Source organism: Oryzias latipes, chromosome 10 (assembly GCF_002234675.1).
Source record: "Oryzias latipes chromosome 10, ASM223467v1".
Taxonomy (NCBI): Eukaryota; Metazoa; Chordata; class Actinopteri; order Beloniformes; family Adrianichthyidae; genus Oryzias; species Oryzias latipes.
This window is the reverse complement of record NC_019868.2, coordinates 22,720,198-22,736,703: the sequence shown is the minus strand read 5'-3', so window position 1 is coordinate 22,736,703 and position 16,506 is coordinate 22,720,198. Positions and strand designations below refer to the sequence as shown.

Genomic DNA, 16,506 nt, shown 5'->3' with positions numbered 1-16,506 from the left:
ATGATAAGGGTACATTCCATTTTTATGAGGACGCTCATGGTAGCCACACAAGCCTCAAGGGTCCCTTTTAAGATTTTGATGCACCTCCCTGATGGACCCAGACAACCCCAAATCCCATAGTACCCGTATGGGTCAACCCCTTTATGCTGCAATTACATTGTGCTGGGAAATGTGCGGAAAAGGGAAAAGCAACCACTTTCAGTGTAAAAATTCTATAAATGCAGGTGTATGCGCGTTTCAGGTTTCCACATTTAAAACTCTACCGTTCATGCTTTACGAAGCATGTTTATAAGTCGTTTTTTGGGCTCTACGTACAAAACACAAATTGCAATTGAACGCGTGTTAAAAGAGAAAGCAGTTCAGCTCTGACCAACCAGGCACTCCGCTTTGACGGTGAGTAGTTTCCTTTTCACGGAAGGGGCAATTGTTCGAAAAGTGATCACGACTGAGAAATTAATTATTGGAATAGAGCTATGGAAGAAAAATCCTGGAGCAAGATTTACAAGACTTGTCCAGCTTTGATATTTCGAACAAAGCATCTTCCATCTGTTGGGAACATGTGCTAGTATCAGATATATCAACAGTCGTAAAAAAAAAAAAAAGTTTTTTTGTATTTTTGCCTTTTAAGTAAAAGCTTTTGGCTGGGTTCTATTCTCTCAGCAGTTGTGCTCAAACTCCCTGGATGACAGATACAATTAAAGTTTGACTCCTGCCTCTGCTGCTGTTTTTGATGTTTTTTGGGGGGAGTTTCTTCATCTTCCATCCATCACCCACCCTGCATGCACAAGCAGTCAGGAATGGACTGTCTTTCAGCTTGGAGTTTGTTAATGTTACAACTCAACGGTTGAAAAAAGGAAAAAAAAAAACACAAACTCAGGGGTGACTCATTTCTGACCACAATATTATTGAATCACTTCTTTACCAGAAATGATTTCAATTGATCTGCAGTTTCCTGAATTCTGAGGTGAAAATGCTCCAAAAAGGTGCTTGTTTTGGAGAATGGGAAATTAGGCCTTTCACCTCATGTAAACCTTTAGAAAGTACAAAAGGTTGACTGTGAGGACAGACGCCACATATGGAAGATATTCAACAAATGCAACTTAACATAGTGTTTAAGTAAATGACTTTCTCCATGGCAAATATATGATCTACCCAACTTGCAATTTGTGCTGGGTGTATCGGTGGTGATGAAACCTGTAAAGGAAACTTCACAGTTACTGACAGTAATATGGAAATGCACTGGTTTTACACACCATTTGGGGAGTTTTATGGAGAGGAATGGAATTTTTTTAATGGGGAACAATCTGACACCAGCTGAAGTTCAAATGTCATACAGTCGCATCAGAAGTGGGATGATTGGCTACTGTTGAGAGGTAAAACAGCTGAAGAATGCATGTGTTTATTTCTGTCTACAAACCCTAACTTGTGGCTGAAAAATTAATAGATTCAGTCTTTTCCAGCCTTTAAAATGTAATTCTTTAGGTGTAAAGTCTCATGAAAGTGAACACATAAAAGAAAAGAAGAAAAGAAGAAAAAAAAAAAGTAATTTTCATGTTTACTTTTATAATTTGTCCCCTTCACAGTTACCATCCGATGCAAGTTGTTTTTACCTCTGTTAGCTGCTGTAGAAAGAAACCAATAAAAGTATTTTTAAAAAACTACATTGGCTTGGCTTTTTGCTTCTTTTGAACTGATGTGTGTGTCATCTTAAGTGTGTTTCCTGCTTTGCATGCATGTGCGCTTCCATCCATTACGTCACTTTTGCAGCAAGTGAGCAAAGGGGGGCGCTGTTTCACTCTGTTGGGAACGTTCAAAAAGCAGCAGCGCTCACGCAGCCAGAGTGAACTTCCATAAATGGCGACAGTTTGCACAAGAGCTGCTGACACAAAAGTGTTGCAAATTTCCACAGCAGAGTCTGTTTTTAGACCGAAAAATCGTTGGTTTTTGGAAAAACAGGAGTATTTCTTTAGTCAGTTTTCGGTTCAAACCCAGCTTTTGGTTGCTGAACTGGATCCATTTAAGGTGTTTGCATGAATCCTCTTGGCTCAAGCGAGGAGGGCAGCGCGGAGACGGAGAGATCATCTCTGTATGCTGCGCGCTGCACCATTCTCTGCTCTGTTTTATGAGTGGTGGCCCTGGTGATGCTGCAGCGAGGCGGGCGGGGGGAACATCAGTGAGGGGAGGGCTCGCTCCATCTCCATCGCGCCCACCGAATCCACTTCTCACAGCGCGCGGGCTCCTGGCGGGAAGGCACAAGAGAGCAGAGAGAGAGAGGGAGGGAGTGTGTGTGCGCGTCTGAGTGCGTGCGTGGATTGCACCACCGCATCCCCGTTTTCACCGTTTCTGCAGGCGTCCATGGTCTGGTTGAGAGGATGAACACGGAAAGCTTCTCCTTCCGCTCGGGTGTTTGCAGCGCCCTGTCATCCCAGATGTGACCGTTTTGTGACGCCTGCACCGAGTCGGGAGCCGTTCATCTCGGAGACACCGTGACACCATGGCTTTGGTTATGGAACCTATAAGTAAATGGACACCAAAGCAGGTGCTGGACTGGATGAAAGGTAAAGTCAAAGCTGCTCTTGATATTCAGATGATGGAAAGGGCTGCACTAAACGCGCACGTGACGCTGGATGTTGGCCGATTAAAGTCACGAAAGTAGAGTAAGCGCGCGTGAGGCCAGTGCAGGGAAAAGGACGTGCACGTGACGCACGGTCCCGGGGTTCTGTCACCTCCTTAGGCGCTCTTGTAGAGGCTGCCGCTGCTGCGCTCATCAATGACTGGAGGAGACGTGTCCTCCCTACTCATGGCACATGCCCTGAAGCGCATATCGTCACGCGCAAAGAAGGCTGCGCGCGCGAGTGTCGCCGTGCGCGTGCAGACACGATTAATGTAGTTCGCTGCATGAAGAGCACCCCCCCCCCCACCCCGTCTTTGCCGCCGGCTCCAGCCACACAGCCCGTTTCAGCACCGTGGACAGCGCAATGCTGCCCGCCATATATGGCAAACGCGGCGATCACACGTCCCCCTCTTTACCCCCCCCCCCCCTACCCTTTCTGGCGCGGATCCTCTCCTAGAGACGGTATGAATGAGTAATCACTAATGTGCGTGCATGTATGTGTGCGCGTGCGCGGATGTTCTCGCTCTCTATGGTCCTCTTCGGAGCTGTGAGAGAAGCTGTGGCAGGCCCTTTGACAGACAATGGAGATGAGAGCAGAGGGTGTCTGCCCTCCCTGACCCAGGACTTTGAATACATTTCAGCTTGTCTGATGCCCCATTTCAGTCATTTAATCCTCACCTGTTCCTCTACTTCCTGATCATTGTGGTCTTATTTTATTTTTTGTGGTTATTCTTTTTTAAAGATATATTACCTAGTCAGAGCATTTAGTTATTGCAGCCATGCTCCACTTTTCATGATTTCTCTTCTCAACATCAGCCATCAATCATGAAGGCTTTTTTCTATGGAACCGGGATGACATTTCTACTAGGACTATTACTACAGAGGAATTTTCAGGATGTAAAATATTGGTATGTTTAAGCTCAGGTTTTAAGATTTTTATTTAATGTGATAAAATTATCTTTGGTTTAAGATCACATGAGTTCAGAAATGGTCAATGGTCAAACTTACATGCCATGTGACACAATTAAAACATGTCATTCTATCCAAGACAAGTCAGTTTTCATATTTTATTGATAGTTCCCCCCCCCCAAACTCTGATTCCTTTCCTTTTGATTTAGCTCCCCACTGAGTACACAAAGTACAAAAGGTTCAAACCAACAGCTGAAAACTGACAAAAACCAACTGCTTTTTTAGTACTTCAGTTTAAAGACCCATTCAACATGTTCTTGTGTCATTTTTCTCATGGTGGAGGACATATTTTAGGAAAATTAAGCTCAAAATTGCATTTCTGAGTACTTCTTTATTTAAACTGTTGTGAATCAGGTGTGGATGAAAACTCAAAAAAGACCCTATTTGTGACACAGAAAATATGCTGGGCGGACCACGGACTCCCTGCTATACGCTACATTCTGCAGACAACTAAAATCCATGTACGTCTTTGTTTTCCTCGTCAGAGCTGTAATCTGGCTCAAAACTGTACGGCTTGATGGCTCCTATATTGGTTGCCATTTGTGTTGCACCGGTAATGTTAGGTTGGGGGTTTGAGGGGCTTTAAGCTAGGAGGATAGAGTATAAACCAAGTTTTCATGCCTACAACTCAGAGGTGAATCTCTAAGGAACTCCTGCTGCTCTGCAGAATCTATGCTCTAAAAAAAAAAAACGTTATTATTTTTTTTTTGCGCTTAAAATGGCACAATCATAATTAAAAGACCACTGGGAAGGCTTTTACAACAAATCAAAAGATGATCGGAATGGGTGTTTTCACATGACAGCAGAACATAACTCTTCATCCTCCTCCATAAAACCAACAGAGTCGGGTTGAAAATCGTACTTGTTTCACTTTAACCTCTGCTGGAAACCAATCATCTCTCAAGTTGCTTGTCGAACACCAATGTGGCTCTATGATTTGGTACAAGTGGGCTTTAGCATTAAATCTCACTTTGCTAAAATTCAGGCTGCAGCAAATGCTTGTCCTCACCAGGCACTTTTTATGAAAACAGTGGTATAAACATAACAGATCTTAGCATTCTGTCGTTATTACCACATTACTTACTTCCTAATGTTGCAATGTTATCTTTATTACTGCAGTGTCACTTATCATAGCAAAAAATAAACTTTGAGAGACATTTATTTATTTTATTTAAGAATGTATTGAAAAAATTGAAGGTTTACCTCTTTAAAAAAAAAGAAACCTAAGCCACAAAATACCAAAAATGGTTTAAAATAAAATAAAAACATCTTTTATGTCTGAACAGCAGTTTTTCTTTTGTCTCAATCGTCCACCATTGCACCACAAAAGCTTCCAAGCAGAGAAATCTAATACTCTGCTGTCCCATCAAGAAAACCTGACACTGTTAGCAACCATGCATGTAAAGCAGACTATGATATATATCCACTGTTCCTGCTGAAAAGCGTTAAAAAAAAAAATGGTGAAGCTCAGAGAAAGATGACTCATCAGCATTTGTTTGGCTTCAAACACCCACACCAGAGGAGTTTCCTGCTTGAGAGTGTAAGGGTATATCTCTTGTAAGGCGTCTGCATTTGATGACGCAGTTGGTGTGTTTAAGTGCGTACTGATCTGTGCCTGAGCGTGCCAAGCATGCGAGAAAAATGGACCTCTCCTCCTCTCGCTGTGGTACCTCATAAGATTTCCCTGTGCTCTCAGGCGCACAGTATCGGCAGCCCGCTGATGCATACGCACTGACAGGGAAATGAATAAGGCCCTTCATTTTTCCTGCAGTGGTCTCCTCTCTCTGTGCTCGCTAATGTATTGGAAGAATCTAAAAATAATGGTGATATGATACTTATTTCATTCATTTGGGGAACTCCAAATGACAGAGCATAACCAAACCCATCTTATCAAACAATGTGGCTTTTATTTTCCTTTTTGAGCAAGACTTCAGCTGCAGATGCTGAATTCCTCTCTAGAGCCTGGGGCCATTTCTCTGCCTGGGCTTTCCCATTTCTGAGGCGACAATTTGGAATTACTCATTTATTTTTATGTAATTAATAACGCCTGGAAGTTGCTGCAGCTCTAAAAGATGATGTTTGACATCATTTGTCAAAAAATAATTAAGTAATTTAATAAAACTGTGAGTTTTTCATTACCGTCTTTAAAGACCCACTCTAATAAAATGTGTGTTTTTAACATGTTCTTGTAGCATTTTTGTCATGACGGAGGGCATCGATAAAGAAAATTAAGATTAAAACAGCATTTCTGTGTATTTCTTTATTCAAATCATTGTGAATCAGGAGCAGACGAAAAAATACAGTTGGAAAAAGCTACAAGCTTCCTGCTCTGCTCCATTCTGATGCATTCACTTGCAAACAAGTGGACAACAGAGAACGTAAACAAAGAAATGATGGGAAATGCAGGCAGGCTTACTCTGCACCTTGAACAGTCCCGTCCACATCTTAGAGGTGAATTTCTAATGAACTCCTTCCTCTCTGCAGAAACTATGTCCTAGAAAACGACACAGGTTTTTTGATCTTTGCTAAAAACTGCATAATCCTTATTTAAAAGATGTCTAGAAACAGTTTTAAATAAAACATAAAGAGATGATCAGAGTGGAACTTTATCACTGTAAAGCCCACTACATCAAAGAATGAACAGAAAATCCAAATTTCTTTTGGGAATTTAAATGTTTTTTTTAAACTATTTGATGAAATCCTCAAAAAAATCAATTTAATTGTTTTCATGAGATAGAGATAGTATCACTTATGATACGTAGGGTGATTAGCTATTTTTGTTCAAAGTAATGTTAGTTTAAGATGCAAAAATATTAACACGAGTGTTCAGGAAAGAAGCACCTCATTTACCCACTGTCTCAAATGTGATTCACACAGTTTCAACATTTTCAACTGTATTATAAATAAATACTTATCAACAATTTTTGTTTTCTTTCCATACAGTCATTTAAAAAATGAATAACAATTGGATGAGTTTTTTCCACCACAAAGTTTTAACAAATTTCCCTCCCAATGTGTTTCATGGAAGCAGCTGTTTGTAAATGATCAGGAAAAGCCCTTCTACTGCCCCTAGTGGAATGATGATGAACTACAGGGCAGAAAAGGTGGGCCAAGTTCCTTGGGTTAGTACCTTGCTAATGAGATGGAGATCTCAGAAAAGTGTGGATCAAATATGATTTATAGGGGTTAATGAAAGCAAACTGGTACTAAGGAGAGGATGTACTGTTTAGTTCCATAGGGAGTCCCCTGATTTAGTCTCCCACTGACATGCTAAGGGAGTCTGTGTTGAGGTATACACTCCCCTCTGTTTGTGGCTATGCTGCTGTAGTTTCAGCTTTATTAAAGATTTAAGAGTCTTCCTTATTATGGGAAAACACACATAGTTCTATATTCACAGGAAACTCCCCAAGTCCTCGTTTTTTTGTTGTTTTTTTTTTTACCTGCATGAACCAAACATATCCATAAATGCAGGTACTGCATTAAACAGAAGCACACTCGCCGTACTGTACTCAGATGAACGTATGCACATTGGCACATGCATGCACAACAACTCTAGAGCAGCTGCTTTAAGTGGGCCATTGGTCGTCATGGAAACTCGATCCGATCGTGTTTGATTCACCGCACATGTATAAGACAGGAAGGCGGGTCCGCACATGGATGCTCAGATGTACGGGATTGTCATATGGAGATAGAAAAACACACAAAGAGGACGTCACACAGAAACAGAATCACCAGGTTTCCTGCTTTATGCAGGCGAAAAGAAGGCTGCTCAGAAACTGGGAGGTGCAAAGCGAAATCAAAGAAAAGCCAAGGAAGGATAGGAGAGGAAATGGGTTGCAAGGGGGAATGGCAGAGAAAGAGGAAAAGGCAACTGCAGAGTGGTCTGTGGAATTGGGGAGATGCGGCGGGCACCAAATCAAAGCACCCGCTCCATCCGGCTGCTCGGACAGAGGGGCCTGTGTGAGTGTTCGCATACACTTCACGGAGCCGTTTTTGCACCTGTTGTTCTGCAGCAGAATTACCAGCAAAGTTCCTTAGGAGTCCATCTAATGCTAGATGACAGCATGGTGACTGATCTCCACCGCCAATTCACTTCCAAAAGAACACATTTGACTGTAATTGATTTTTTGTTTTGTTTTGTTAGTTAGAACCCAGTCAGACATTACAACCTTTGACTTCCTCATCAGGACAGTCCATTCTTAAGTCTTTTAAGAAATATCGTAAAAAGTCCCGTATTCTCTCAAAAATGAATGCATGTGTTTATCAGTTTAAACAGACTTTTTTTTTTTAAATAGCTTTGGCTCAATAAGCTCAATGTGCAGGACAAGACATGGGAGAAAACTGTATTTTAGCCAGATTATTCAAACAATGTAAAGATTTGTTTTGATTAACAATATGAAAGTGACATTTTCTGATGGATTTTGAACACTTTCTATAAGCTGATGGATAAAATTTTAGCAGAATATTTTCTTTTTATTTGGAAAATTTGAAAACTTTAAACACTTAAGTTCTATTCTATTCTATTCTATTCTATTCTATTCTATTCTATTCTATTCTATTCTATGCTATTCTATTCTATGCTATTCTATTAAACCAGGGGTGTCAAACTCATTTTCACCGAGGGCCACATCAGCTTAGTGGTTATCCTCAAAGGGCCAGATATAACTTAAACATGTAACTGAATGTAATGAAAAATAAACGTTACAACTCCTTAATGTTAAATAACTCATTATTTATTTATTCTAACTTTTTAAAGTGACAATTACAGTTGCATAGAAGACAAATGTTTGCTTGTTACTCTAGCATAAATCTTTTAAAATTTTGTCCACTTATTAAAACCCACATAACTTCATTAATGAAGGATCAAACTGTCCAAGTGAATAAAGAAAAACAACATAAAGCTGAGCTGCAAAGAACATGTATTACACGTGTAACATTTTACAAAAAAAGGCTGCACTTAGTCATAGTGGTTAGCCCCTGCCTCACAACTAAGTCCCTGGTTCAAATACTGGTCATTTCTGTGTGAAGTTTGCATTTTCTTCCCGTCCCGTGCACGCCTGGGCTTTCTCCGTGTACTTTAGCCTCCTCCCACAGTCCAAAAACATGATTCATACGTTAGTTGGTCACTAATTTGTGAATATGTTTTGTGTTGCTCTACAACATGCAGGCAAACTAATCAGGGTGTCCTCGACCTTTGCCCTTCAGTAACTGGGTTGCCTCCAGCATCCCTGTGACCCCAAATGGGAATTAATGAGTTTAGAAAACGGATGGAAGGAATTCCTAATCATTTGAGCCTAGAAAGAAATCCATAAATGTATTTTGGCCAATATAGGTTTTAACTCAGTTTTCGAATGTTATAAAAAAAAAAGCTTAAAATAAAAAAAGCTTTCTAAAGTTTACGTGATTTCACGCTAATTCTGACATTCTGACAGTAATTTATGCCGGTGTTTTTCAACTTTTTTTGAGCCAAGGTACGCTTTTTCCTTGATAAAACACCAGCGGCACCCCAGCAACCCAAAAAAAAAGGGACAAATGTATGTATGTACATTCTATATGCATTCTGTTTTAATAATAATAATGTAGCCACAGCTGCCCTGGGGCAGACTGACAGAGGCATGGCTGCCAGTTCACAACTACAGCCCCTCTGACCATCACCGGGACAATCATACACATTCACACACCAGTGGAGCCGCACTGGAGACAGGGAGGGTGAGGTGTCTTGCCCAAGGACACAACGACAGATGACTAGGGAGAGCGGAAATGGAACCGACGACCCTTGGATCATTGGACAACCTGCTCTACCAGGGGACTTTTCTGTGTGGAGTTTGCATGTTCTCCCCGTGCATGTGTGGGTTCTCTCCGGGATCTCCTCCCACCATCCAAAAAAATGCTTCATAGGTTAATTGGCAACTCTAAATTGTCCATAGGTGTGAGTGTGAGAGTGCATGGGTGTGTGATTGTGGACATTCTACCCTGCGACAGACAGGCGACCAGTCCAGGGCATCCCTTGCCTACACCCAAGTGGCCGGGATAGGCTCCGGCAACCCCGTGACCCAGAAAGAGACTAAACGGAATAGAAAATGAATGAATGAAGACTAATAATATCCCACAGCACATCTGAGCATCTCTCACAGTCAACCAGTGTGAAAAACTCTGATTTGTAGAATTGACCCACTCATTGCGATGTTTTCGTCTCATACTTTGTTCTTTTCTTACGCTAATCCCTTCAGGTGTCACTACCTACCCTGAGCAGTCTCTACTTTTACGTTAGTTGACATCATATCCTTACCCAAAACATGCAGGAATGTAACCATTTGCATTCTTTTAGACTTGGCTTGGCAGCTCCAACCCCAAAATCCCCACTCCAAAACATTTTTAATAAGACACACCTGCCCGGCTTCCATGGCTTTATCTCAAAAATAACTCATATTAGCGTTCATCCTGATGCACTCAATCCTGACCTCGTTTAAACTTGTCATTTACAATTTCACACCACCAGCAAATTAGTTTGACAAATGGAAAAAATTAAGAAACATAATGTAACAAGATCTAGTAAAATAAAAATAAAAATTAAGCAAAATCTTAAGCTCTTAGCAGTAAAAGACAACATATTGTCATCTATGATGTCTCATTTCTTACTGAAATACTTTTTGGGTTTATACTTTTTTGCCTCTGTCTTAAATTGCAGTAAGGGAAAGGGCAGGTGAGCAAAGAGGATAGAAATCCAATTGTATTGTACATAAAAAAAAAAAAAATACATGTTCCCATAGACTTGCTAGAATTATTTTTCATTAAGTTTCTGCATTTGTGTGAATAATTCGTAAAAACGCTTTAAACACTGGATAACTGTGAGAGGTTCTTAAGTGCTGAATATTTAAACAACCTTTGATTGTTTAACATTTTCACATTCTAGGCTTGTGCAAGTTTATATTATAGGCTTGAATGATCAGTTTTTGAAACGCAATCTTTTTAATAGAAACCAGGCCAAAATAGGAATTTATTGTAAGATTGATTTCAGCTGTAAAAGTCTGTTAGTTTTATGGAATTACAGATTCATGATTTTCTTTTATTTGTCATATGCACAGCTTTCACCAGCACACAAAAATACATTTCAGTACAACCCAAACAAGATCAGACAGACTGCAGGAATTCACACACACACAGTTCCAGGTGGACTGCTTAGCTTTTTGTGGTGTAAGAATGGATGACAAAATAGATGCTGTTGCTCAGCTGATTCACTCAATGCAAACTCTGGTATACATGCTTTAGCAGAGACTGGTGAAGATCTTTTGATGAGGAAATTTAATGTGTGTCGTGAAAATCTGTAATACACTTGAACAACATTAGAAATGCTTTTGAAAACACTGTGAAATGACACTGCAGAGGAATGGAGGCTAATATGAAAACTCCTGTCGTATTTCCATGTCCTTTTAGGACAGTCATGTTTTTGAATCCTTTGGAGCAGCTTACATGCCAACACGTGTGCTCATAAATGACACAGTAATGACACTCTGTGCAAATGTTTGTCGTTTTCCAGGTTCCAAAGACTTTCGTCTCCTGATTTGGTTCAAACACATTATGTAAAGTGAAAATTCTGTAAAAAATATCCCATATACACGCTTTTGCTCCTGAATCTTCTTTTTTTGCCTGCAGATCGTATCTTCCCTCCTCTTCCAGAGAAGGCTGTAGTGCACTCGGAATTTCACATTCAGGGGAATTAAAACTCCACGGCCTTAAGAATGTTCCGTCAAGATGTGATGAATATTTCACAGTAGTAATATTTTTAGAGAGACTTGTGTCTCTTCTTCACACCAGCCGAAGCCCTGAAGCGAGTTCTCTCGCAAAAGGGTTTGTGTTACCCACGGCTTCCCAACAGGACAAGCAGGAAACATGGTAACCATCACGAGAGACTCAAAGTTCACAACAATCCGTTTTATTTTCATGTTTCAGAGCCTTGAGAAAGGGTGTGTGATGACGGTGCACACAGCCTTCCTATAGAGTGCTTGTGTGATCCTTGGCCTGGCATCAGTGCAGGATCCTGAGAGACAGCAAATGCTGATCCTCTCTTCTACTCGAAGGCCTTTCTCACTCTGGTTGCCTGGCAACGCTCCTGTTTCTGAGGGGTTTATTTTGCCTAGGAAAGAGGAAAAAAATTGGAGGGAGTTGCATAAAATGTGGATGAAGCTGTCAACAAAAGATTCTCGCTCAAGGCTGTGCACACTGGGATTCAGCAGCGTCAGGGTGAAGGGGGAGAGAGTTTTTCCAACTATTTCAAATACATTTGTTTTACGGATGGAAAAACAAAAAGGAACTCTGAAGGATTAGAGGTTTCTGTTCCATTCAAAAGACATTTTACATTAAAATAGTAACAAAAAACAACAACCTTGGTTTGGCACGTACATTTAAAAATATATCTGTTTTGTCTGCATGTTTAAATGTTTTATGGAAGGCCAAAAAAGTAAAATCACAACATTTCGTGCTCTTTTGCAAAAATAACAATAAAAAAACAATACATTTCCTTTTAAATGTTACTTTTACGGAAAGGCTACTAATCATAGTTTTTTTATTATTTTATTAATTCCTGAAAAATCAAACCTTTGGCACCAGCTAAATCTCAGCAGAAAAAGTCTTTGCAGATCAAAAACAAATTAACAGAGATGATTTAGAAAGGGTTTATATTTAATACTAATTCCAACAATGTGTCGATTCTGGTAAACCTTCAGGCATGCAAAAGAAAATCTGTGTGAGAGACCCAAAAACCTTCTCAGGTTACTCTTGCAGCTGTTGCTGTCAAAGTGAATTTGTCCACAACGTAAGAGATTGGCCTGCTTGACCTGTAATAGAGCCATGCCATGAAAAAACGCATTTGCTGTCCAAAGAGAGCATTAGACAACAGCTGGGCTCAGACGGGGCCTTTTCTTTGGACATACCACTCCAATGCAGTCTTCCAACTGCAGCAATTCTTTAAAATGCTCTTCATGCTCTCCTTTAAATTCAAAGGCACAGAGGCTCAGAGTTAATAAAATTGAGCCTAAAGGTTGAAGATGGAACATTGGTCTATTCTTCTTCAGGGTGACACTCCTCAGCACTCATCTGCCAAGCAAACTCTCAGAAAAAAAGTGAAATCTCTTTCAAGTCGTTCATTTGACAAGTTAGCAAAAACAGACAAATGTACGTTTTTAAACGGTCCCCATTAAGATATAGTGGTCCAAAAATGACAATGACAATGCAAAGACAAGTGTCTCAAGTAAAATCAACACAGTTCGACAGTAACAGAAATTGTGTTTTGTGTTAAAGTGCAATGACAAAAAAGAATGGTATGATAGAACTGAAATGAAATAAAATAATTCTATCAAAACTGCCTGCAGTTGGAAAACAGACTCTTTTTCCTCTTAGCATGTCACTTAAAATCATGCAGGCTGTGGCATTGATTTTAAAAATGCATACAAATACTATACACACTTACATGGTGAGTAAGAGTTCAGACTCCCATTCCCAAATGAGAGATCCATGTTAAACGATGTGACGAGATGTGAAGACACAGCAGAGCAGTTCAAAAATAAGTCAAAAGAAAAGCCAACTCTGCAGGAAATGCATGGGAGGGGGCTCTCGACACGGGCTATCGCAGCTGTATATGAAGCTTAAACGTATTTCAAAGACCTGCTCCGAAGAAAATTGTGTTTTTTGGTTTTTAGCATGTTCATTTTTCTCATGATGGGGGACATATTTAAAGAAAATCAAGTGTAAAATCATGTTTCTTTTTACGTTTTTCTTCAAATTGTTGTGAATCAGGAGCAGAAAACCGAAATGCTGTTTGAAAAGCTTGTAGCTGTGACGTGGATGCTACAGCTGGACAAATAGATCCATGTAGGTCCCTGTTTTCCTCATCTGAGCTGGCATCTGGTTCAAAACTGTACGGTTGGATAGCTTCCATATTGCTTGTATGTTTGTTGAAGCATTAGTGTTAGGTTGGTGGTGTGAGGATAGCGGGAGAGCATGTAAACAAAGGGATGATTGGAAGTCAGGGCAGGCTTACAGTTCTGCCCACGATTCATAAGCAAATTTCTGATGAACGACTTCCCCTCTGTAGAAACTATGTCCTAGAAAACAACACAGGCTTTTGATTTAGCCTAAAATGGCGTAATCCTTGTCAAGAGACCACTAAGAAACGCTTTTCGAATAGATCAAAAGACGATCGGAGTGGGACTCAAAGATCTTTTAGTAATGAGATAAAGAAATAGAAAACTGGATACATTCATTTCCATGTTTTTTTTTTTTTTTTTTTAATGCAGATGCTGGACTATATTGTATTATTCGGTTTTTGTAAGAGAGTAATATTTGCAGCTTAACTCGATCAAATGTTTGTCCTCTCGAAAGAACGTAACGACACATCTGATCGGCTCTCAGCTGTGTGTCATGTAGGAAGGGGAGCAGGGGAATTGTTTGAACTGCTAACATCTACACTTTTACTACAATCCAAATAGATAAAAGCCCTGGCATACGCTTCACACACAAATGCTTTCATTTGCTGCAGTGAGCAGTCCCCTCAAACCTTCCTGCATGCATGCTGCAGCAGGAGCAGCAGGATGCACCGAATGTCTGAGGCATCGGGGGACGTTTCCACATCTTCTATCATCATTTCTTTATAGTTTACAGTACGGTGCAGAGCTCATGTGCTTTTAAAAATAATGTAATGTCAATTTACATCACGCAAAGGCATTTTCTGGCTTTGAAACCACGTAGACTATCTTTCAGCATTGCAGTATGGCAGGAAGGGTCCTCCAGGCATCTGCTCCTCTGTGGCTTTATGCTACCTCAGCTGCACAATGTCTACACAGATTTCAGATCAAGGTTCTCCCAGGACCTCTGCAGTATTGGGAGCTGTTCATCTCAGATATTTTACTCGTTAGGTTCGTTACATGAAATATAACTTATTTAACATCTTCTAAAAAAGAAGTTCCTGTCAATAGCCTTGAATTTTCAGTAATATTGCGCTGGCCTAAACACCAGTTGGTAACCGGAGCAACAGACACTGAATATTTTTTTTTATTAAATAATGAAATACATTGTTTGTTGACACACATTTAATGGTTAGAGTCAATGGTAGATATTTCTTGTGATCTAGGGAACTACTTGTGGACATTTGCTCCTCCATCTGGACAAAAACAAGCAGTAAGACTTCTACCGCTTACTGAAAGAAGTGATCTTTCCCTTTGAAAGTATGCTTTATACCACTTAACCTGACGTTTAGCTTATATAACACGTTCTTCCACTGGTTAGTTCTCATACCGGTTACCATGACAACGCGTCACATATCACTTATTAAATAGTCCACTTCATGTGAAAAACTATTCAAATGTTAAAAGTTACAAGGTTAAAGTTTGATATTTCTTTCTTTCGTAAGTGTCCATGGTATTAGCAGAACAATGCCCTTTGAGGTCTGTTAGGGATCAGAAATTAATGGACTTTGCCTAAAGTTATGCAAAATCCATTCATTTCTTATATTGGACACCGGGTTTGACATGATCCCTTCCATATGGTCCAATTTCATGACTTTAGAATTCAGTTTAGTGTAGATACCAGATATCTAAATGTTGGGAAGAATGTTTCTTAAGAAGACCACATCTAATCCTTGTCTTGGTTAAACCAAAAGGTGACCGTGGGGAGAAATGACTCCTTTCAAACCTGATCACACCTGGAGCAGAATTCCATAATCTGATTGGAGCGTCAAAGAACAGGAAAGTAACAAACAAACATAAGACCACCCCCAGAGGAAAAAAGATAAACACTTGGTTTATGATTACATTGATGGCACAGAGTAAGGACAAAAGACAGTTTCCTGTCTGCCCTATGGAAACATAAAAAGCATGTTACCTAAATTTTGTTGACTTTTAAGAGTGTCATCTGCGTAGTACCTTTTTCATGTATTATCCATAAAGCTTTTCAAAACATTTAAACATTTTCACATCTTGTGTTTATTACCTAAGCACACAAGTAAGTAGCTTGAGATATTTTTAATTGTGAAAACTTTGCAGGATTTAGCAAACTTCACAAACGAGTATAACGTGCAAAATCACCAGTTCCAATAGTTTAGTAGTTTATGATCTATAACTGTCTCAAATCTTATGTATCCTCATGCTCACACATTCATTGTGTTTATTCTGGTCAAAAAGAACAACAGGAATAAGTATTATCTGATCAGATCTTTCTGAAGAGGCAGGTTTGCGTTGGTTCTCAAAGACCCACTCCAATGAAAAACCTGTTTTGGGTATTTTAACATGTTCTTGTAGCAATTTTCTTATGATGGAGACTATGTTTACAGAAAATTAGGATTAAAACTGTGTTTTCTAATGCCGTTGAAATGAACTTGTAGTGACGGAGAAGGTACCAAGACAAGCAACAAGCTCCCCAATCTACTCCATTCTAATAAATACAATGGAAGACAAATACATCCGTTTACTGTCAGGTTTTAATAAGCTGGATCTAAAAGCAAACAGAGATTTGGTTTGAAGTTGTGCAGTTTATTGGACCTAGAAATGAAGGACTGGGTGGCGGATCTGGTGAAACGGCTACTGGGTGTCCAGAGTTGTTCTTCTTGGGGGAGGTTGATGGCGTTGTGAGGGAGAATCCAGGGGGTTCTTGAATCCGAGGCTTGCTTGATTGATTACTTAGCTTTGCTTGGCTTGGCGTGACTTGGCTTGGCTTGACATTAACAAGACTGAGGCAGAGGTCGGTGTACTCTTCCATAGAGGAGCAGACAAACCGACGATGGCTGGAACAGAGAAAGGTTTGTTTGATTAGATTCTGAACAGGTGTGCAGGACCCAATCCTCAGACAGGTATGCGAGGGCGGCCCCGCCACCTCACACATATGTCTTTGCTTTCCTCCGATATCGCTCAACATTTTTATTGCACAGGTAATGT

General features: G+C 40.1%; 1 protein-coding gene across 2 annotated transcripts in view; it reads left to right on the top strand.

Annotated features, from left to right (window-relative positions):
* The first annotated feature begins 2,177 nt into the window (after positions 1-2,177).
* LOC101174439 (connector enhancer of kinase suppressor of ras 2) overlaps positions 2,178-16,506 on the top strand; it is a 75,380-nt gene continuing 61,051 nt past the window's right edge. Inside the window, exon 1 of one of the 2 annotated variants that reach the window (XM_023959339.1) lies at positions 2,178-2,558. In XM_023959339.1, coding sequence (XP_023815107.1) covers positions 2,495-2,558 — 64 coding nt within the window. In that variant the 5' untranslated portion in view covers positions 2,178-2,494. The remainder of the gene's footprint in view (positions 2,559-16,506) is intronic. The other variant, XM_023959340.1, reaches the window with a different exon arrangement.